A 23,952-nucleotide genomic window follows, 5' to 3' on the forward strand; every position below is an offset into this window, starting at 1 on the left:
TGTCAGTAGAGCATTAGATTTTTACTTGTTTTCCCAGTATAGGTTATTCTTCCCCTATACAAAATCTGAACATAATACTTTGAGTGAATTTCCATCTAAATATGAGAAATTAGAAAAATTAGTTCTTAAATGTATGAAATGGTGATAGAAACTGGACTAGAAGTTTGTAGACTTGGATTCTTGTCTTTGGCTTGTACAACCACTAAATATGTCACTTCACTATTCTGGTATTTTTTCATGTAAAATGAAAGATTGGACAAAAGTAGACTCTAAAGTACCTAGGTTTTGATGGGAAACATCATATGTCTTCTGAGAAGCTTTAAGTTTTTCCGTGTCTGTCATCAAGACAATATTCCACTGCATCTAAAGGTGAGGACTTAGAATGTGTAGTACAGTTTCTTCTTTTGGAAAGTCAGCAGCAAACAAGGCCTAAGCAGGTCAAACATCAGGAAATCTTATGGTAAGATCTTCACTTGATAAATAATGAAGGACATTTCATAGTCAAAAGTAACTATAGAATTTTAGAACTGTAAGGGACCTGAGTGTCTACTTCAACTCCATCGTTTTGCAGCTGAGGAAATTAAAGTATAGTGGAGTAAAGGATTATACAGTTAACTGTATAACTGGCGAAGCTGGGGCTAGAACCCAGCTAAAAGATTTGTTTCACTTCCCTCTAAGAGAAGGTAATAATACCAATATCTCAAGTTCTGTCATACTTCAGTGTTAATGCTCTGTTAACACATCTATCTCCTGTAATAATTCAGTGGGCAACAGTTGTTTTCTGCCCACATATTGCTGTGTACTCTTCTGATATTAATTCTCCCTTACCTTTGCTCAGAACTATTTCATAACCTTCAAGGGGTGGAGATAGGGGGTCTGGGGTAGGGGAGAGATTCTGAGATAACTTTAATGAAAGTAATAAAAACTAAGTGAAACAAATCTTGCAGCCGAGTTCTAGCAGAATTATGTGCCTTTCTGCCTCCATGTTACTCTTGTCCACTGTCTTCACCAGCCATGCTGTCCTCTATAGATTTTGCTCTTTGAACTCCAGTAGTAATTATTCTGTTCAAATTCATTTGGTAATGAAACCTATATAGTCTTGTGAAATTTTTTTTATCTTGAACTAACTGTTTAAATCTGATGTTAATAAACCTGTCTTAAGGCAGCTATTTGAAGATAATGATTTGGCCTTTATTACTTCACATTTCATAGGGAGGGCTGGTAAAACAGACATAGCAGTCACTAAATAAATGTTTGTGAAATTGAAATGAGCTGCTTTAGGAGGTAGTGAGTTCCCTGTCCTTATTAGAGTGGAGTCTGGATGCCCATTTGTTCAAAATGTTTCAGTGACTCCTGTTCAAGTTCAGATCTGACCAGATGATCTGTTTATCTCTTCCAGCTTCTTTAGATCAAAGGCATGAGAAATAAAAAAGCTATTATCTCTTGATTTTATGTCTAAAATGTTTAAGGAACTAATCAGTTGCCTTTTTTTGTGTGACTCAAAATATTAGAATTGGAGCATAAACAAATTCCTAAGTATACTTACGTTAGAAACAAAGTAATCATAGTTCTTGTTTGACTGATGATTTAAGTTCTTTTTAATTCCTTGGGCAAGTGTTTTTAGTTAATGATTCGGGTCTGGGTTCAGCCAATACTTTTGCAGTTGGTGATGGTCATATCACCTCTACCTCTTACTCTCACCTAGAAAATCTTAACTGACTCTTACATATTCCTGATGCAGATTTCTGCAATCTTCCATAGCATCCAATTTGTCATTTTTATTTCCTCCTTTTTTTTCTCTGTAGCTCTATTTATAGGAAACCACCTTAATAAAATTGTTATAATTTACCCCAGAAAATTTATTCAGACTCATACTTCCTAGAAAAAGAATGGCTTTCTTAATTTTACTCTATGATATCTTCAGGTTCTTCTTCTAACTCCTAGGCTGTTGGCCACTGAGCAATGACATTTAAGAAAACCTAGTCTAGTGCCTTTGTTTTACAGGTAAAGAAACTATGGTGATATTATTGATTTTATCACAGGTCACAAATAAAAGTAGCAGGCTAGGATTCAAACCCAGTCACCTAACTCTAATATCTACTATGCCATGCCATCTTAAAACATGAAAACCCAAGCCTATATTAATTTTTAAAAGCTTTTTTTTTTCATAGTATGGTATGTGATTTTTAAAAATACATGTTTATATGTGTTTTGTATTATGTTCCTGCCTATAACTTGTTGATAGATACCCAGTTCAGGACCTTGAAATAGCGTGATATTATATATACCGTATTTAACGTTGCTTGGGTATGGAATAATTCCAAGTTATATATTAAGGAAGGCTTTTTTTAAAAAGTGATAACATGCTTTTCGGGGCAGGGAAATGTTCTGTGAAAGTGATAAAGATTTTGTAGGGAATATGACCTCTCAAAAGACATTAATACCAATTCTTGAAATTGTAATGAATGCTGTCTTTCACACCTGATTAATAAACTTAATTCAAAGTTGAATAGAAAAGTAGGTTGAAGCTGACCAAGTAGTAGTTGGCGTGAGTGCTTGAGTGAATGTGCAGTGTAGAAAAATCCATGATGTTTTGAATGCTACTGTTGTCTGACTGGATACTGAAGACTGTTGAAGAATGTAGGAGGAGCATCTTTTTTTTTTTTTTTTTTTTTTTTGCTTTTTTTGGCAGGGGGGGGAGGTAGGGCAGTTGGGGGTTAAGTGACTTGCGCAAGGTCACATGGCTAGTTTTGTGTGTGTGTGTGTGTGTGTGTGTGTGTGTGTGTGTGTTAAGTGTCTGAGGCTGGACTTGAACTCAGGTCCTCCTGAATCCTCTATTCACTGCTCCACCTAGTCGCCTCAAAGATCACCTTTTAATTATGTTATCCTCAGAACTACTCTAGTCCGTCTCCCATTCTTTTTAATTCCTCCCTTAGGTAACTAAGGATACGTGACCCACGCTAACACCTCTCTTTGCCCAAGCTGGCATCTCCATTTATGTCTTTGGTTCTGCCACTTCCTAGACCTTCCATGTGTATTTCTAGGAAAAGTCTAATGATGCGATTGTATGTCACTAGAAACAAATATTCACTAATAGTATTTACTCTGTTTGCTAAGGTAGGATAGACTGGTTTTCTAAAAGGTATAAAACACTCTTACAAACAAAACATTTTGGCAATCTAGTGATTGTTAATTCAAAATTCATTTTACCATAACCATTTAAAATATGATTTTCTGTTTTCCCAGGCTAGTCAATAGAAGCCTATTTTTAAACTCTATGACATCCACCACCTACTATTTTAAAGTGGGAATTTGCATTCCAAGTTTCAGACAAATGTTTTACAAATCTTCATAGTCAACTAGAGTCTATATAGTCAAATTCTGAGAATACACATAAACTCAAATTGTTCTGTTTTGATTTGTAAAGGTCACATGATCAGAATTTGAGAGAGATTCTACTGATGAGAGCTTTGAAACTTTAGCCTGGGATCTAGCCTAGTTCTAGTGGGCCATTACTAGCAAGCTTAGGGAATAGGTTATAGAAATAGGAAAGGGGCTTTTGTGATGGAATAAGAAGTGGGTAGCAGTCTCTCAACAAGGTTATTTCAGCTAGATATAATTATGTATTTCCTATCACAGCTATCAAAAAGAAAAAGCTGCTGAAGGAGCCATGGGTTCCATGCCACCAACGGTTTTCAGACTGAAGCTAATTGAACCACACCTCATAGGGTGGTTGTAGGTGGGGGATTCCTGTGCAGGTACAAGTCAGGCCACCAGGTGGTGCAGTACATAGGGCACTGGGCCTGGTGTTGGGAAAATTTGAGCACAAATCCTTCTTCCTCTGATACTCAATAGCTGTAAGTAATTTCATAACTCGGTTTACCTCTTATTTCCTCAACTGTAAAATGGGGATGACAACAGCACTTACCTCACAAGGTCATTGTGAGGATTAAATGAGAGAATATTTGTGAAGTACTTTGCAAACTTGAAAAATCACTATCTAAATGCTATTTGTTATTATTGATACTGTTATATGACCTACCAACTCTAGAGTTTCTGTGTGATCCTACTGCTCAGGGATACCAAGCCATAGGCAATGATAATTTACAGGACAGTTTTCATGGATGCTTATTATTGTTTGTGCTATTAACAACAGTACTTAACAGAACTCTGTGTGTGGTTTGTTTGGTTTTTTTAGGCCGTTTTGACAGAATACAAATTAAAAGCAATTGAGTATGTGCACGGATACTTCTCTAGTGAACAGGTACTGTTCAGTTTTTTTGTTTGTTTTTAGCATTTAAACTGTTTTCATGGCAATATTATCACGTAAATGATCTTAATACTTCAGACCACTTGAGCCCCCGGTTCATTTACTGCAGTGTTTATTTGAGACCTTTAAAATTCTTTCCATCTTGTTGGGAGATGCAATATTAGAAGCAGCGTAATTTATGGTATCAAAACTCACTTCTAGAGTAGAATAGAGATGACTTCTATCAATTCCCAGGCTTATTCTAATATTTTTAAGCCTAATAACATAGTTTAATCACAGTTATCAGGTTTTGAGGGAGGTACACAGATGGCAAAAATTATCTGGAAATATCTCTTGGTTTATATTGATCAATTGGAAAGTTTTTGTTACAGTAATCATGCTTAGGCCACTAATAGAAATACAAATCTGAAATAGCCTGTGATTTGCTTAGTAAAAGAAAATCTCTGGGAAGGAGTAGAGAAGTATAGATTGAGTAAAGAAAAAGTATTCCAGGAGTAGCAAATGTTGGAACTTAATTTATCTAGCATTCCTCAAGAATTTTTAATATTTTCTGTTACTTCCCTTTGAACTTTAAACCTATGAGAACTTCATTTTGGGGGTTTTATTTCTTTTATTGACAGGAATGTATGGGAAGTCAGGGGAAAAGAACTGATTTCAGCTTTAAGATTTATCTTCTTTAATAATTCTGGGTCAACCTTAGATTGGTAATTCAATAATCTCATAACCAAACCTTATTGCTTTAATAAATTGTCCAGTTTCTTCTTAGAAGAAAGTCCTTTACAAACTAATTTCTAATCAAACTTTATTTTTTTAATCCTTTCAGAAAAGCTTTCTACTTTTTATAAATGTAGAGTTTTAAGGAAAAGTTCTTTATTTTTCCCTATAGATATATCCTATTTAGTTGTCATCAAAGACAGTTGAGTATTATCTGACTTTTTTCAAAGTGTGCCAACGCTGACTGAGTAGTTTATGAGATAAAAGATTTTATTAAGATGCTAGATTATGTGGTGTTCTGATTAGTCAGGTTCCAAATGATGGCTTTTACTGTACTGACAATGTGACCTTTTTAAAAGGTGTATGTTTGCATTCTTACCATCCAAGTACCTAGAAGAATGCATATTTATGATCTCATTTATAAAGTGCCTTCTTCCAAGGAACCAAAAATGCTTCACTAATTTGATTTGTTCAAGCTCTTTCCCCAAGTGACTGATAAGAATGAGATAATACTGCACAAGAAAATGAGGTGCAGAAAAACCAGATTGTATCGTAAAGTCATACAAATAATTGTCAAATTAAAAGTAGGACCCAGGTTTTTTACTGTTAAAGCATTGTTCCAATTGAACTAGTTATCAAGGTACTCATAGGCTAAAGAGAGGTAAAGGGGGAAGGGAATTGTGGACCAGGTCATGTGATGAGGAAAGGGAAGGGAACAAACATTTATTTATTGAGCACCTACTATTCAAGGCACTGTGCTGAATGCTTTACAGATATCATCCCACAACTCTGGGAGGCAGGTGCTATTATTATCCTTATCTTACAATTGAGGAAACTGAGGCAGATGAAGGTTCAGTAACTTGCTCAGGGTCACATAGGCTAGTGAGAGTCTGTGACCTCAGGTCTTCCTGACTTCAGGTCTAGTTGCAGCACTCTTATCTCCCCTGGAACACCTATGCTGCCACAGTGATGGTAATGCTATTGCACTCGTCCCTCTTGATTTAACTTCATTTAAACTATCCTAATTTGATGAAGAACCCATTTTCAACATTGATATCACAAAGAGTTTTTTCACCTCTTCTTGCTCCAAGTGTTATAATCCCACCCTGCCCTACCCCCCTCCAAAAAGAAAATGATAATCTGTGGTGCTTCTCTCCCTTTTTTTGAAAAATACACCTGTTGCTTGTGCTTTTGGGGAAATAGACCTTGGTATTAATGCCATACATTCTATTTCACTAGTTCAAATTGTGGCCCTTGAACTAGACCGTTGATTCCAAAATGTTTTTTGTTCCAAAGTCTCTTTATCTTTGGTCTTTGATTAAAACCTTTTTTTTCACCAGCATTTATTTAATGTTTATATGCAGTTTCCCCATTCAGTCATTATTAGTTAAAATGTCTTTGAACATATGACTGACATTGCATCTCAGTAATAAACAACCATTTTTCTTTTGGAATTAGGAACTTTCTGATATATCCTGTACTTTATTTATACCTCCTAGTCTGACCAGGGAAAACAGTAGAAATGGTATAGAAATAGTCATAAAACGTGCACAGAAAATGTTTTCAAAGATAGTTGATTTTGCTTTAGACCCTTACGAGTAAAATTATCCTTTATTTCAGGTAGTTGAATTGCTGAGATACTTTTCTTGGGCTGAACCCCAGCTGAAGGCAGTGAAAGCATTACAACATGTAAGTGTGCACTTTAACTCTTTTCTTTTCTGAGAACATATGACTCAAATTTCTTCTTGTTATACTATCTCATCTAGTTATTCCATTGTTTTCTTCATTTCAGCTAGTTTGAAAGCTTGTGTATCAGGCAAGATGGCTTTAAATTTGTTTGATGCCCATTTTGAAAAAGCTGACTATTATTCAGAACAATTGAAATTACTTTTTATACACTACATGAAGTCTTAGAATCATGTTACTAGACTTGAAAAGGATATTAATGACCATTTAGTCCAATACCCTCATTATATAGCTGAGGAAACCGAAGCTCCAGAAAGTACAATAAATTCCATGAGACTCTATAGCTAACAGTGGCACAGCCTATACTTAAATTGTGCCCTCTGGACTTAAAAGTCCAACGTTGCGTTCTATCGTGTCATGATGAAGAGTAGGAAAGGAACTGGACCATCTCACTCAGCTGCATAGGGGAGACAGTATTGACACCACACTGATTTGGATTCTGGCTCACAGCTTACAGTCTGGGGTTGACAGATTACTAGCAAAGAAGGGAGCACCCCTAACAAAGACTGAGTAGAGTGTATGTAACAAGTGTGTTGCTAATTTAATCAAAAGAGCTGTAAACTGAACAGAACAAAGGCATGGAAGAATACCTCTCTGTGCCCCCATTGATGGATACTAGAGAGAGGGCCACAAAGAAGTGAGAAAAATAGCAACTGAAGTACCCAGAGGTGTCCAGAAGAAAAACCAATCCAAACAGGGAGTTAGTGGTAAAACCTGCACAGCCCAAGATTAAGCAAGAGGACAGCTAATGCCAGGGAACACATTTAACCTCTGGTATCATTTCATTTTGGTGGCATGAGGCCCTTGACTGGACTATGATTCTAGATGGGGATATCTCATAAAAATAAATGGGATGGGTAAAAGGAGCTGGTAGGTGGAGTAGAATTGTATAGTAATAAGGGATATTCATGTAAGAGTTTAGAAATGAAGTGGAGAGAGATAACTGATGGAAAGTATTAGGGTACAGATCAGAACAGAGATATATCAAAATGGCATGGTCATATACTATAGACCAAGGCAAGTCACTGAGCCACTTGGACAGAAGGATAATAGATAAGGAATTTAGGAAGTGGATCCCAAGCCTGGCCCTGAGGCATGATATAGTAGTTTTAGACATCTTCTGGCATTCTCCATGAAAAACAGAACATCTAATAACTTCTTGATTTACATTAGGGATAATTTCATGCTTCAAAATGTTATAGATCCAACAAGGGGAAATTCTATTCTGGACCTGATTCTTACTTACTGGGGCAGAAATGATGGAAATTCCATCTATAGTTTATGATGTCAAAAGGTTCTGAAGAAAGAGGTGGCATTCTTTTGCATTAAGATGTGTCAAGATGATATAAAATGTATAAGGAAAGATTGAAGAAGCTCAAGGATATTCTAAATATGAAGACAAAAAGGACAATTCCATTAAGAATAAAAATTGAATTTATCTGAAGAGACTTCTGTGGATACACAGGAAAGTTACCAACCAGCTTAGATTTTTAAAAGAAATGTGCAGAAGATGGAAGCAAAACCAAGTTAAAAAATAAATATAAGGGCATTGTATGGTCCTATAAAAAGAATCAGGAATTCTCTATCCCCAAATGAGCTGAGGCTGGCAAGGGAAACTTAAGGACAATATAAAGGTGTGTGGGTGGGGTTGTTACTGGTAGTACAAGGAAGATCCAAGGAGTAGGACCTTTGCTTGGAGTGGGTGAGATGATGATAAATAATAACCGAAAAATGGAAGAGCTAGCTGTCCAATTCCTATTTTGTTTAAGTTTTCTCTGCAAAGGAGAATGTCTTTTAAATGGAAATTATAGAACAAAATGACCAACGATTTGATGTCTAAGATAAGTAAGAACATAGTAAAAGTGCACTTTGTTTCCCTTGATGAATCTAAGACACTTGACCTGGGTGAACTGTGTGTTCAGATCCTGAAAAAACTGGCAGAAGTGATCGCTGAGCCACTGTCAATGAGATTTGAAAGATAATAGAAAATGGAGAGGTACCACAAGACTGGGGAACCTCAGGTTAAGAACTCTTGCTCTAAATAAATCTTTGCAAAGTGACTCAAATAACTTTCTGTGGGACTCTTTCTTTTGTTTTCCCCTTTCATTATATAATGATGGAGCAGGCCTCTGGAGATAATCAGTTTTTAAATTTATATTTATTTATGTATATAATACATTGTTATATAAGATAATATATTATAATACACAATTATAATATATTTAAATTTTATAAACTCCACTGGTTCTTGATGTCTTCTGTTTTTTTGGAGGGGAGAAGGCAAGGCATTTGGGGTTAAGTGAGTTGCCCAAGGTCACATAGCTAGTAAGTGTGTCTAGTGTCTGAGGCTGGATTTGAACTCGGGTCCTTCTGACTCTAGGGCCGGTGCTCTATTCACTGTGCCACCTAGCTGCCATATATATATATATATATATATATATATATATATTTTAAAAACACCGTATTTTCAGAGCGCCAAGAAATCTTAGGTATTATTGAAGTTAGTAATCTAACGCTGAGTGTCAGACAATAGGTGGCTTTCCTAGATAACACGATTTGTTGAGTACAAATATCATGTACTAAAACAGAAGCCATCTACTTACCCCCCTGTATCAGCAATGCCATATTCACAATGCCTATGGAGATTACAAATATGCTGATATAATTATCCATCACAAAATACATCATGCTTGCCATATGGGGGAATAAGCTGGAAAATTTATTAAGATACCAAAAGATTGAGTCCCAAAACCAGAAAGTGAAAGCCATCAGAGTAGTTATGACATTGGCACAGGTAGATAAGGTAGAAAGCACCCACATTTTCAAGCCTTTGAAACAGAATAGGCTACCTCAGGCAAAGGTCCTCCTCTCCCCACTCACAGCAACCACCCAGCGTCCGGGAAGCGCGCTCCCAGCAGCTCCGGCCCCTGGCAATCCTCATCAGGAGTCCTTAGCAGAAATTCTGGCTAACTCAAAAAGGGCTTCGTGCTGCTGCTGCCTCTGCTGCTGCTGCTGCCATCGCCACCACCGCCAGCCACCGCAGGAACTCTAGTTCGGCTTCCGCTTCCTCTTGCTCCGCCCCTTCCTGCTACGTCAGCAAGTCCACCGGGGCATGGAAGATCTTTAAATCCCATAACCCTTACATTCGGCCCCAAGATCTTTCATGTCCCTTACTTGGCAAAAATACAGTAGGAATAAACGGTGTCAACTAAATTTCACAACAATATAACAAGAATAGCACACAATAAACACAGAAAACCATATTTTAGGGTGGGGCTTGAGCACAAGCTCCCCATCATTCCCCCCACCCCGAACAAATGGGGCCCCAAAATCTTGTGGCAAGGGGTGAAGATCTCTTCTTCTATGGCTACTTGCTGCTGAAATCAGATGTAGAGCTGTCCCTGTCCTAAGGGGTCCCATAATATAATGCCAAGCAAAGGCAACTTCCCAAGGTTCAAAATACCAGCATAGGTGCTCTCCATTTTATTCAGTGACAAAGTAAGAACAGAGAAGATCAAAACATGACTTCATTCAAAATACAGCATTTACTAAGTGTGATTAAATAATCTCCAAGTACTACCCCACCCCAAGACCTTCCAATCATTCAATCAACTACAAAGTCCCTGTTCTAAATACTACTCCACCCCTAGGCTGTACCTTCATTTAGTCCACCACAAAGCCCCTCTTCTCAAATGGAGATTAGTTTCCAAACATAAGTAAAGTACCTTCATTTGTTCAATCACAGAGCACAAAAAGGTCAAAAGTTCCCCACCCCTGGATCACAATTGAATCTACCCCAGAGTTACATCAAGTTTAAGCACAGCACTTAATACCCACATGGAGGTCTTTTCTTCATCTTGACACTAGGCAAGTTCTCAGCAATCTTAGTTCCTGGGGAGACATGGCTTAGCAAGGCCACAAGATACATTGCCAGTCCCTTCATTAATTCATCCTCTGTCTGTAGAACAGTCCTAGAACCCCTGAAAACATTAGCAAAACCCTCTCCCAGGATTTCTGTAAACATACAACAAGAAAATCCTTCTTCAGGGCTTCTGAACCAACAGAAAGGTTCCCAGACCCCTGCAACAACAGCTATTCATTCTGTCTGCAGGACAGTCCCCAGACCCCTGCAACAACAGCACTGTCCTTCACCAGTGGACAGTATTCACTCTCTGTCTGCAGGACAGTCTCAGGGCTTCTTAACCAAAAGCCAGGTTCCAGGACTTCTTCAACAACAGGACTGTCTTTCACCAGTGGACAAATCTGGCAAAACAACATCAAAACAGACAGACAAAGTACCAGCAAAACAGCCATGTCTCCTCAGTCCTTGGCAGCTCAGGGGGCAGGTCTCAAAAGTCCAGGGCAATTCAAAGTGGCCCCCAGCAATCCTTCTCAGTCTCTCTCTCTGCCTCCACGAGGTGCTGCTTCCAAAAAGTTCTTCTGCCTCTCTCTTGTCTCTCCAAATCTAAGTCACCAGCTCCTCCCAGTTCAGGACTTTCTTTTCACATCAACAAGTCCATCCCACAGGTGGGATTAACAAGCTCTGGGTTTTAACACAATCAATTTGAAAACCAAGCCAATACAGGGGAATCTTTAATTGCCATTACTATCACACTCCCCCCCCCCCCCCAAACCCTTCCTCATCTTACATATAGAAACTGGAGTCCCTCACTAGTAAAAGGACATGCCTACTGTCATACAACTAGTTAGTTAAACTGACACTGGAAACCCAGGTGTCTCGACCCCTTAATCCGGTGACTTTCTTTTTAACCCTGAGTGAAATTTAGGTAAGTTAAAATGGGGAACCAACAAGAGAACCAGTACTGGAATCATGCATTAGTTTAAATTTCTGTGTTAGTCTAACTTAGCTCTTTAGCTTCTGCCATAAAAAGACTTGCATCTTTAGATTCTTTTTTTTAACCTTTATTTTGACTTACTGGTGTTACATTAATATTTCCATCCAACTTGGTTGGTTGGTTTTTTTACCGTAATGGCATTTTGATGAAGTTGATAGTGACTTTAACTATAACAAAAGCAACATCATGGAATGGTAAAGGGGGCGTCATAGGATCAAAAATATGGGGATGGGAAGAAGCTTAGAAGTCATCTAGTCTTTTCTTCAGTATTTTTTTTAATTTTTGGAGCAGTCATCTAGTCTAACCCCTTATTTTACAGATGAGGAGACTGAAACACTCAAAGGCAGACGTGACTTGCCCAGGGTCACAGTTAATACCTATGACACTCTAAAGGGATCAGAAGCAGGAGAATAAATGCTCTGACTTGTCTGTTACCTATTTTCTTATTTCTATTACTAGAAAATGGTAGCTGTCCCTGCAGTGAAAGTGGTCAATATTCTCAACTGCTTCACCTTCAGCAAAGATAAGCTGGTTGCTCTTGAACTGTTGGCTTCGTGAGTAGTTCTTTGTTTTTTTTGTTTCAGATGAAAAGATTTCAATTAGCCTGTTAAGGAAGTTAGTAAATATTTCTTTTAATATCCATGAATTTTAAATTTTAATTTTAAACAGTGCTAAATTGTGTTTGGTAAGAAAGAATCATGATTTTATTTTACTTCCTTCTAGGAAGAGCCATTGTACTTATTATAGAACCTTTTCCACATTAAATCCCCAAATTGGGACCACAAAGCAGGATTGTGAAATTGGCATCGTTCCTGTCTGCATTTTATCAGTTAGTCTTTCCTTTTGAATTGTTAATACTGGATGCTGCTGCTTCCTAGAACAATGTGCTAAAAGAATATGACTGCTTTATTCTGTTATATATTGAGTTCATAGGAAAATAGATTCAACCCCCTCATTTTAGAGAAGGGGGAGGAAACTGAAGACCAGAAAAGTTAAATGACTTGCTTGAAGTCTCTTAGATAGTACATTGCAAAGCCAAAACTCCAGCTTTGGTCACCTGACCCCCGATCCCTCTTTGTCTGGACCTTTTCATTTTGCCCTTTTAAAAAAGTTTTCTGTTAAAGAGTAAAGAACCCAAAACTTCACTTTTTGGATTTATGATTTCTTTGAGGTCCTAGACACTTGCTAAGTTTAGGTCTGGTCCTTTGTATTTACATAAAGAACTTTAAAGGTTCTTTTAACCTGAAATGTAGGAAAAGCACTTTGTAAACCATCAGATGCTATAGAAGAGATAGGAATTGATAAAAATGAAGCATCACCTGTTACTACTTCTTAAAAATAAAATTTTATTTTTATCTTTTGTTTTTACATTGTCTAAATTTCCCCCTGTACCCTTTCCCTTCCTCTCATCCAGAAAACCATTCCATATAACAAAAAAAAAATTTTTTAAAGAAGGGGGGGAAATTAGTAAAACTTAGCAAGACATTTAAAAAAAAACAGACCTGACAATATATTCAGTATTCCACATCTGTGCTCCTCTCACCTCTGCAGAGTAGTGGAAAGAGAATACTTACTCTACTTTTTTCATTCAGTTGATCACAATTATGCAAACTTACATTTTGTAGTCATCATAAAATAAAGCTCTTTCAGTTGAATTGATATATGTGTATGTATATTGAATATATGCATATTCAATAATTTTTCCCAAATGGCATATGAAAAGGAGTTATGTCTCTGAAGAAAGATCGTTAATTCCCATAGTATGACATATTTAGAACTTCAAATAGCATAAATGAATTAATTTTATTTTCTTGGTAGAAACATTATTGATGCACAGAATTATCGCCTTATTGAAGATCTTTTTAGGATCAATATGTCTGAAAAGAAGCGGTGTAGGAGAATTCTTGAGCAGGTAATTTTATAGAGGTTTTTATTTAAACAAATACATATCTTTTTGGATTTAATTTAGAGTTCCGAGTAGCAGTGTAATAGAGTCCTAAAAGGGATCAGTTACTAGTCTCCTAGTCCCCTGATCTTCTTACAGGTGATGACTGAGACTCACAAAGAAGAAGGAACCTCCCCAATGTCACAGTGTTGTCACTTTGTCGTTTCTTAGTGATTATGAGAAGGAAAATTTAATGATCAAATAAGCAAATGTTTCTACAACGGAATCCTACATGGCATCATGCAGCTTTTCTTTGATGCTCTATTCTCTTAATTATAAGACATCAGCTTCTCATCTCCTTCCATTCTTTTAGGAGCTTGGATTATTATGCCATTTATTAATGAGTTTATCTAAGTGTTGGTTTATCACATATTCAGGTACTAATTGTTTTATGAGAAGGTGGGAGTTTTTAGAAAGAGTCTCATTTTTATTTTCTTTTTGGCTTTATTTACAGGCTTTAAAAGGAGGTTGTAAAGCTCCTCATGCCATGATATCTTCTTGTGGAATGATTCCTGGCAACCCATATCCTAAAGGGAAACCCAGTCAGATAAATGGAACTTTCCCAGTAAGCAAACTATGATTATATGATTCTCTTATGGATAAAGAACAAGTTTAAAATGACTATAATTTGTAAAGAAAATCTATGGTGGAAAAATGTACGTGAAGGAGATTCTGTTGTGTCATCAGAATTGCAAGTTCATTATTAATGTGCATCCGAGTATTTCAGAATTTGTAATAATTCCCACCTGGAATTAACTGGTTTGTTTCATTCTGCTTACCTAGCACTCTCTTCTCCCAACCCTCTGTTTTTCATAGATCTTAGAAACTAATTGTTGTTTTTCAGCCATTTCAGTCATGTCAGTCATGTCCAACTTTTTGGGGTCTTCTTGGCAGAGTAGAGTGGTCTGCCATTTTCTTCTCCAGCTCATTTTACAGATGAGGAAGCTTAGGCAAATAGGGTTAAGTGACTTGTCCAGAGCCACATAGCTAGTAAGAGTCTGAGGCCAGATAACTAATAATATTTTTTTAAATATATTTCAGGGGCCATTTTTGGATACATAAAGTAATTTTAAGTTGCAGAGAGCACTGATAATGGGGGAATTAGGGAAAGCTTCTTGGAGTAGGTGAAATCTGAGTGAAGCCATGAAGGACTGGCTACAATTCAGAACAATGTTGATAATTCACGTTGGTTGCAGGGTATTGAATTTTTCTGCTATAACAGCTATTGAAAACCATTTCCTGGAGGAGCAGTATTTAAGTCTATTGTTTGGAAGAAGATCTGCAGCTAAATCAGAGATCCTCATGTATTTAAGGAAAAAGAATATTTTTTGTCAAGTGAAGCTATATTCAGAAACCATAGTGTTGTATTAGAGTATGTTTTCTAGGTCAGTCCCAGAGATAAGACTTGAACTTAGATCTTCTGACTTCTGACCCAATATTGTTTTTCTTTTACTACGCTGCTATTACGATACGACTGTACTACTTTTATTATACTGTCTTTTATGTGTAGAATATTATAATCCGGAATAACTAATTTTCTTTTTATAGGGATTCCCTATCAAAAAGGATGGTGAAGATTGTACAAATGAAGGCAAAGGAATAGCTGCACGAATACTTGGCCCATGTAAACCAGTATGTATGGAATAGAAAATATAGTTATATTCTTAGCAATCTTGAGGTATAAGAACACTGTTGACAAAAAGTCATTAATTAACTGTGAAAAGTTTGTCAGTAGTGCTGGATACTAATTTCATTTTTTGCATCTGGGTATTAGATTGTCATTTTTTAAAATTTCTTTTTCAAAAAGAATTGATAGATTTTGTTTTTTGTCATCTTCCTTTCCAAATATGTTCCTTCTCTGTCCCTAGAAAGTATTCCATTCTAGCAGATAATGAAAAGGGGGGGGAGGGGATGGAAATAGGCCATCCCATACATCTACACTAAACAACACATCAACTGAGTCAAACAGTGTGTGCTGTGTTCAATACCAAAAGCCTCTGCAAGGAAAGGAGGAAGATGATCTCTTTTGGGGGGGAATAAGATTTGACCAGTATAATTACACTTTTTTCCTTTTTCTTTCTGTTTACATTGTTGCAGTCATAGTATATATTGCCTTCCTGGTTCTGTCATGGAACTTTTTTAAAGAACTATAAAAAACATTATAGAGCTCCACATCTTGAATGATTTAATGATTAAGAAGTTGACACATGGTATTTCACATTTTAAGAATCGCTAAGTGACTTGTTTGAGGGCGTATGAAATAAGTGACTGAAATTTAGGATTAAAACTGAAATCTACACCATTGGTGCTGGATAGACATCCTTATGAGTGGGTAAATGGATAGGGAAAAGTGCCATATGGGATCTGGTATGCATATTGGGAGATTTTCAGTTTATTTGAACAGATATTTTGCTGTAGTGCATTTTTTTTTCTATTGCTATTGTTACTGAAATTATTTTATCCTTATCTAGGCTCCTGCAACATACAACCCACATAAACCCGTTCCATATCCTATACCCCCCTGTCGACCTCATGCAACTATTGCACCAAGTAAGATGTTATTTGATTGTAATTTGCTTTGTGTGCATATACTGTTTCATTTGTTAAAAGTTGCATTTATTATGTACTTTTGAAAATTAGGAAAAACTAAAGATCCTAGTATGTACTCATGAAAATTACCAGAAGTGTCATAATGAGTTTTTTCTCACATCAGTTACTATATTTTGCCATGCCGACTAGAAGCAGTTGTTGTCTATTTTAGAGTATTCATATTTTTTCCATTACATAAAAATAAGTCCTATCACCTCTGACCAAACGTTTGGTCTCATAACAATGAATGTTATTTGAACTAAGTCATGCAACATTGTGAGTGAATTGAAATAACACCAAGTTATGCACTTTGAATGTATTTATGTTTTAGGTGCTTATAATAATGCGGGTTTGGTACCACTGGCCAATGTCATAGCTCCAGGAGTCCCACCTCCACCTCCATATACTCCTAACCCAGTGGCAACAGGTAACAGAATCTTATTATATAGATCTTAACATTAGATCATTTCTTTACCCACAAAATTATTTTTGATAATGCACAGTTGCATATTGTAGCCTTATGGTTTGAAGTGCTTTAAAATAAGCTACGCGAAATTTCTAAAACAGAGTTTATTTCCGCACAATAATTCTTTTGTGAAGTCAGGACATTAGTGAGAATATAATAGTGTTAAGATGGAAACATAGGAGGCTAGAAGACAATGTGAAGGATAAAAAGGTGACATAGAAAGGTGGTCACTAAGTATTGGCATGGCTTTATCAAGAATAGCTGGTTCTAGACTAATATCATCCCAAACTGGGCAGTGTTATCAGTCTAGTGGATAAGGAATTCTGGAGACAATGTGCTGAGCATTTCACCAGAGCTTACAAAGCTTCTAACGCTTTCTTTATGCATGAGGTGCAGTGACAGAGGATAGAGCAGAGGTGTTATACTCATTGCCTGGGACCTCACCAGCAATACTTTAAATGTCATGTAGAAATGTTGAACAACATAAATTGAAATACAGTACAACATAGATAAGGTGAGTTGGTGGCATATTGACTTAGAAAAGTGCAGTTTTTCACTGTGCCACAGTAAGAGTAAGGGGACTGTAGTGGAGTAGTCACTAGAAAGATTCAGTTGGGGTAAGCAGCTGGATGAATGCTAAGAAATGCTTAGTTATAAGACTGTGCAGAGTCACAAGGGCCAGAGCAGAGGGGTGCTTGCCTCGATCCTGTGTCACTGAGACCAGCAAAGTGGCTGATGATCCAGATCAAACTGATCTCATCAAGGAAGCTTGAACACCAAATTGCCATCTACTTGGCATGAGTGAGATCTGAAAAGGCCCCAGAGACTGTTATTTTATAGGTAAGGATAATAACCCTGTTACTTTATAGATAAGAAAGCTAAGGCACTGAAGAGTTCAGTTATTTGCTCAGGGTAGCACAGCTAGCAAGTGTCTGAAGTGAATGTGAATGAATGTTTGAATGGGAAAAGCGTATATTCATTAAATTCTTATTATATGTAAAGCACTGTTAAGTTCTGGGGACACAAATTCCTGCTCCCAAGGAACTCTCAATCTTATGGGGGAGATAACACATATAGAAGGTGTCCGCTACAAATCAGGGAAAAGTCCTGTGATCCTTAGGGTGTAACAGCAAAGCAAATGGTAATACCTCTTCTTTTAATGTCATTTCCACTCATAAAATTGAAATTTCTAATGTTAAACCATTTGATAGTACCGAGTACTTTATTTGCAAGAACTTTCTTTTTTGCGTCTTGAGTTTGAACCCAGTTCTTCCTGACTCCACATAAGACTGCCTTCAGGGTCACTTCTGCCATGTTTTTGTTTTGTTTCATTTTGTTTTAACAATTGTGGATAATATGGACACATGTACATTGATGGAACTTGTGATAGGAATCTTGGGTTTTTATAAGTTAAGTTCCATTGGCTCAGCATCAAGAAAAAGGAAATCAGCCATTGAGAGGGATCCTTTCTAAGCTCCTAAGAAATTAGGATCGTAGATTTAGATTTACAAGGGAATTAGCCTGTCCCAGCAAACTTTGTTAAGTCCTTTCCATCTGGATTTTTAGGGCCCTGTACAATTTTGGCAGTGAAGAAAAAAGATGTGGTGTTGAACAGTGGATCCCAAATGATAATTCTGTTTCAACCATTTTATTATTAATACCTGAAGCATATTCTTCTGTGGACTAAGAAGGGGCCTGGTCCTTTGTGCATTGAGAAGAACTCTGGATATGTTATAGTGAGTTTAACAGCAATGTGAACACTGCAGACTAGATGGCACTTGTCTTCCCTTCTTACTCTGAGAATCTGAAGTTCCTTTACTATGAGATAGTAAAATGGCTTCCATAAGGAACAATCCATAAACCATATACACTCATGTGACTCCCATCTTAAATCAATTGGGAAAAACAGTTCTGTAGGACCTTAAAATCATCTTACATTTTTTTTTCTCTGCAGAAAATGAAGAACTTTCTAATACATCAAAACCCCCAAATCCAAGTAAGTGTCAGATTTACTAAGAGTATAACTACTATGTTTCTTCCTGTTGTATCCTGCTAATTTTTATTCACTGAGTCTTAATGAGAAGCAGTATGATAGAGTGGCCATGCCCTGACCTTGAAGCAGAAACACCTGAGTTCAAGGCCCTACCTATGTGACTATGGACAATTACTTTAATCTTTTAGTGCCCTCAAACAACTCTAAGACAGGTGAATTATTGATCTTTTGGAGGTAGTTTCTACTCTCATAGTTTCTTACTTAAGTGGAATCACAACTGCAACACTCACTCCCCAAGGATGCCCCCCCCAGAAAAAATATTAATAAACTTACAAAATATTCTTCCCACAAGAACTCTGAAACATGTGGTGTGGGAATCATACATTTTTTTATAGTCATTGATCTGAGATGCTCAGGGAGATGAAGTGATTTGAACAGGGTCCCATGCCTAGCAGATGTGAGAGCTATGAATTGAGCCCAAGGGTTCCTACTATATATAGGACTCCAGTGTATTTCCAATTATGGTTTGCTACCTCACTGTGATCATAGTATGTTAAAGACAGTCTGTGTATATGTAGGATTTTTGTGTTCACATGCAAAAAAAAAATCTCACCAGTTCTAGATTTTAAGTTGTCATTTATTTCTTTAAAAAAATACATCTTAAATTTCACTGTGATTCTAATGCTTGTCTTTATTTCTTTACAGCATTTTCCTCCCACTCAAGTCAGCTTTTTTCTCCTCATTGTTCTAATCCTTCAACACCTGTTGCTACCCCAGTCCCTACCCCATCTCCAGTGAAGGCAGTAAATCATCCATCAGCACCAGCAACTCCAGTCATTTCTGGGATGAACTCGTCCACTCCTGTCCTTCCTGTGTTCCCAGGGCAGGCCTCTTCTTCAAACCATACACCTCAATCATCAATCCCAACATCAACTGTCATCAAAACCCTTTCGCTGCCAACAGTTCCTGTCACATCTGCACATCATACAACTTCAGCCGTGATCCCCACAGTTTTTTCTGGCTTGACTCCTATGTCAGGTCTTACAGCTGCTCCTCCTCCTGCCCCACAGGGCTCTGCTCCACCCTGTGCTCCTCCTGTTCCCAATGAAGCATTTGCTTCTGCTCCTGTTTCTGTTTCTGCTCCTTTTAACAGCCTCCCTTTTCCTGCTACTTCTACAGCTGTTTCTACTAATAACCTTAATCCTGCTCCATTATCATCAGTTTTTGCAGGGCTTCCTTTGTCCTTAACACCTACTCCCCAAGTGGTATCTAGCCCAGCTCCCTCTGTAATTGCTGGTGGTCCTGCTACCAGTCTTCCTGGGCTGAACAATCCTATTCTGTCTGTCTTAAAAGGATTTCTGACATCAAATGACACAACTTCAATCACCTCTTCTGCTCTGGCTTCTTTATCTTCTCTCACTAATCAGAATTCTGATTCTCCTGCTTCATCCATTAATAAGTGCTATACACCGTCGGCCACACCCACACCCCAAAGGTCTGCCACTCCAGGCATGGCCATGTTCCCGGGTCTTTCGTCGCCTTCTGTGGCCAATCCATCTTCCACTCCCCCTGCTTTGCCAGCACAATCTCCTTTAGCCACTCCTGCATCATCAGTAGCACTACCAGTCAGCTGTGGTTCCTCAGCCTCTCTTTTGCATGGCCCCCACCCGGGTAATCCTGAATTGCAGATTCCAGCTACCCCTGTTGTTACAAGTATTCCTATCATGGTAAAAACTGAGCCCACAAGCCCCACGCCTTCTGCTTTCAAAGGTCCACCCCATCCTGCTACTCCGTCTCACAGCACTTTAGGCCTGTCAGCAGCATTAGGTCGTGCATTTACTTCAGCAGCAGCGTCAGTGCCAGTTACTTTATCCGCTTGCCTTAATCCAACATTATCAGGTCTCTCCTCCTTGAGTACTCCCCTAAATGGTTCTGCACCTCTCTCCTTGACCCCTCATGGTTCCTCCACACCAATTGCTCCTGTGTTTACTGCTCTTCCTCCTTTCACTTCTCTGACCAATAACTTCCCTCTAGCTGGTAACCCAGCACTTAATCCTTCCGTATCTCTTCCGGGGTCATTAGTAGCTACTCCTCCTACGACTGCTTCCTCCACATCTCATCCCAGTTCTACTGCAGCTGTGATCTCAGGGCTTACAGCCTCAGCCCCTGTCTCAGCAGCACCGTTTCCCCTCAACTTGTCTACTGCTGTCCCATCCCTTTTTTCTGTTCCTCAAGGACCTCTACCATCTTCAAACCCATCCTACCACGGCTTTCCTGTCTCTAACACTCCAGCAGTTACTCCTGCACTCCCTTCTTTCCCGGGGTTCCAGGCATCATCTACAGTGGCAGCAGTTGCACCATTGCCAGCAGCTGCTACAGCTCCATCACCAGCTCCAGTCTTGCCAGGATTTGCATCTGCATTTAGTTCCAATTTCAACTCTGCCCTTGTTGCACAAGCTGGGTATGTTTTACTTCTGAAATGGCATGAAAGTCTTCATTTTTAGCCTTGTATATACCCTTAAAAGAACTAATTTTCATTAAACTTTTGGGTAGAAGTCAAAGTCAAATACTCAGGGGCATTTCTTTTTTGTGAGCTTATGATGTACAGTGTTTAATCAGAAATGGTTTCTGAACAACCTTGAAGCAATGTTGGCATGCTAAACATAGGGGAAAATAGGTGCATGTGTAATTTTACATTTATAAACTTGGTCATTAGATCTCAATGTTTTGGTTTGTTGAATCCAAGGAAAATCAGAAAATTTTATGAATTTAATATTTATATGAAATATATTTGACAAATGTAGGAAATCCAGCTTGTAAATATTTTCTCTTGTGCATGAACTATTCCTAATTGACTCGTTACAGATTGTCGTCTGGACTTCAAGCAGCTGGAAATTCTGTTTTTCCTGGACTTTTGTCGCTCCCTGGAATACCTGGGTTTTCCCAGAACCCCTCACAGTCTTCCTTGCAGGAACTGCAGCACAATGCAGCTGCACAGTCAGCCCTCTTACAGCAGGTAAACCAGTCATGCCTGTAAGTACTTTAGAATGGTGACAGGTTAGTGCCAAGTATGAAGTCCTAACATTTAGCAGTAAAATCTTTTTCTTTGTTTATTATCATTGCTCTTCTACCTAAGTTGTAATCATTCTCATTCCTCAAACCTTCAAATCATACTGCCCTCCCTAAAATAGTGATTTATATTGGCTATATTTCCTGTTTCGTGGTTTCTATATTTTTTTAAAGAACATTTGGGTCAATAAACTAGCATTTTTGTTTTTTGTGGAACTGACACATTCTTTAAAAAATTTTATGCAATTAAAAACAAAGTTGTCTTAACTAAACATTTTTCTGTTTTTTCCCCCTCACTATACTATAGTTTTGTATATTTGCTTGTCAAGTAAAAACCTACTTCTGTTAACAATTATAGGTGGAATGACTTTTTAAATTAATTCTTACTCTTTGTTTTAGGTACATTCAGCTTCAGCTTTGGAGAGCTATCCAACTCAGCCTGATGGATTTCCTAGTTATCCTTCAGCACCAGGAACCCCATTTTCATTACAGACTGGACTTTCCCAAAGTGGGTGGCAGTGAATATAGATTTTGTGTTTTGGTTTTTTTCTTCATTTGGAGCAAGACCAAAATTGTTTAAGGACTGTGGTGAACACCCTGGTGAAAAAAGAAGTTGGGGAGAAGTCAGAAAATGAGAATAAGGATTACTCTGGAGAAATTGTAGTGTCTCAGAGTTTAAATTGTAGCTGCAGTTTTTCCATATAGCAGTTTTAAGTGTGTACACTTTCCCATGTAAATAGGACTGACAAACCATATGGGAAACAATATTACAAAAAATTTTCTCTATTTATCAGCTCCCGTCCTATGAAATTTTGGTATGTGTGATCTGATCTGATAGAAAGAATGATAAAGAGGAGTTTGGATTCTTTACAGCCGAATACAGCCTTAACTCTGCCTGTGATTTCTCTTAACATCAGTAATAGTTGTGCCTAGGGATTAAAGGTTGCATGTAGCCCTTAGGGTTTTTCCCCTTAGTATGCATGAGTAGTTCCTATTAGCATCAATAGGAACTCAGTGTATACATGAAGGGGACTTGAGACTCCTTCCTGACACCTATCCCTCCCCATTATTTTCCCTGCCCCCAATAGTTTTTAAATACTAATATGAAATGTCTTGCACATACTGCTGAACTAAACTGAAAAATATATTTTGGGCAAGGAGTAACTAGAAAAATGGTGCTTATTCTGGTCATTAGAATGACTATTTCAGGTATTTTGAGTAAAATTATACTTCCAGGCATGCTTTCTTACAGAAATACAACTGAATCTGTAATAATTTGCCTTCAGAATATGTTTCTTAACAATAGTGGTGACAGCATTTGTACAAATAGGAACAATTTACTGGCAGCATCTAGGCCATCTCTGTTGTTCATTGTACTGGAAATCTTTGGTGAATGTTTACAATCATGGGATTTAGTATTTCTCTTTGAAAGACATTATGCTTAAATACTGAAAAAAATGGTATGGCAACATATAGAAAGGATTTCCTTTGCTAGTGAAATGCAGTGTGCACTCTATTTTAAGTACCTGTGGTAGTGTAACACATGATTGAAAGTCATTTGTTTAAGACAGCCCTCTCTACCAGATTTTAGAGAAAAATAGTAGAGAGAATGGTCTCCAATCCTGTGATTTACAAATTTGAACTGTAGAAAATCTACTGTAGAACATTTCAGCACCTAGAGGTTTTACTTTTTTAAAGATGGTCTCGGATGGAAGATGTTGCTAATGTATTTTCCTTTAATGGGGGAACAAACTTTTTAAGCCTATTAATAAAAATATTCCTGTATGATTAGTTTTTAACACAATTTTTAAAATAAAGTTTACAGACATGGCACAAAGTTTTTAGTGATTACTTTTTTCTAGTTTAAAAAATACTTGAATACATGTTTTGGATACTTATTATGGATTAGTGAAGTGAAACATGTTGTTTTATGCTGGATGTTAGATGATCTATAAAAAATTATATAATGTTCTAAATAATGTATTGCCTATCTGAATTGAATTAATACTTTTAAGTTCATACTATTGAGCATAAATTTAAGTAATCATTTAAACATAAAAATGAAATTATTAAATTTTGAACAGTTTAAAAGAGGGGTGTGCTTATGTCTGAAATTATTCACCTTTTAGACAAAAGAATATGAAACCATAGTTATGTAACTGCTTAACAAGACTGGAGTGAGTAAGTTAAGAATTTATTTTGGATCCCATCTTTTCTCAGTTACTTTAGCTCCATAATTATTTCATTTAAAATGCATATTGTCAAGCACATAATAGTAACGGTATAGACTTGTACAGCATTTTA

The 23,952-nt window shown here is 37.4% G+C and overlaps 1 protein-coding gene across 2 annotated transcripts in view; it reads left to right on the top strand.

The window, feature by feature from the left end:
* Nucleotides 1–23,739, top strand: part of PROSER1 (proline and serine rich 1) — a 28,568-nt gene extending 4,829 nt beyond the window's left edge. The window contains exons 2-13 of one of the 2 annotated variants that reach the window (XM_069064628.1): nt 4,199–4,264; nt 6,605–6,673; nt 12,046–12,140; nt 13,405–13,498; nt 13,986–14,096; nt 15,080–15,163; nt 16,003–16,081; nt 16,452–16,547; nt 18,541–18,582; nt 19,285–21,040; nt 21,445–21,595; nt 22,048–23,739. In XM_069064628.1, the coding sequence (XP_068920729.1) occupies nt 4,199–4,264; nt 6,605–6,673; nt 12,046–12,140; nt 13,405–13,498; nt 13,986–14,096; nt 15,080–15,163; nt 16,003–16,081; nt 16,452–16,547; nt 18,541–18,582; nt 19,285–21,040; nt 21,445–21,595; nt 22,048–22,170 (2,766 nt within the window). In that variant the 3' untranslated portion in view covers nt 22,171–23,739. The remainder of the gene's footprint in view (nt 1–4,198; nt 4,265–6,604; nt 6,674–12,045; nt 12,141–13,404; nt 13,499–13,985; nt 14,097–15,079; nt 15,164–16,002; nt 16,082–16,451; nt 16,548–18,540; nt 18,583–19,284; nt 21,041–21,444; nt 21,596–22,047) is intronic. The other variant, XM_069064630.1, reaches the window with a different exon arrangement.
* Nucleotides 23,740–23,952: the final 213 nt, after the last annotated feature.

The sequence above is a fragment of the Petaurus breviceps genome, unplaced genomic scaffold (genome assembly GCF_028583685.1).
Source record: "Petaurus breviceps papuanus isolate PSGF00001 unplaced genomic scaffold, PetGlider_PUasm1.0 90639, whole genome shotgun sequence".
Lineage (NCBI taxonomy): Eukaryota > Metazoa > Chordata > Mammalia > Diprotodontia > Petauridae > Petaurus > Petaurus breviceps.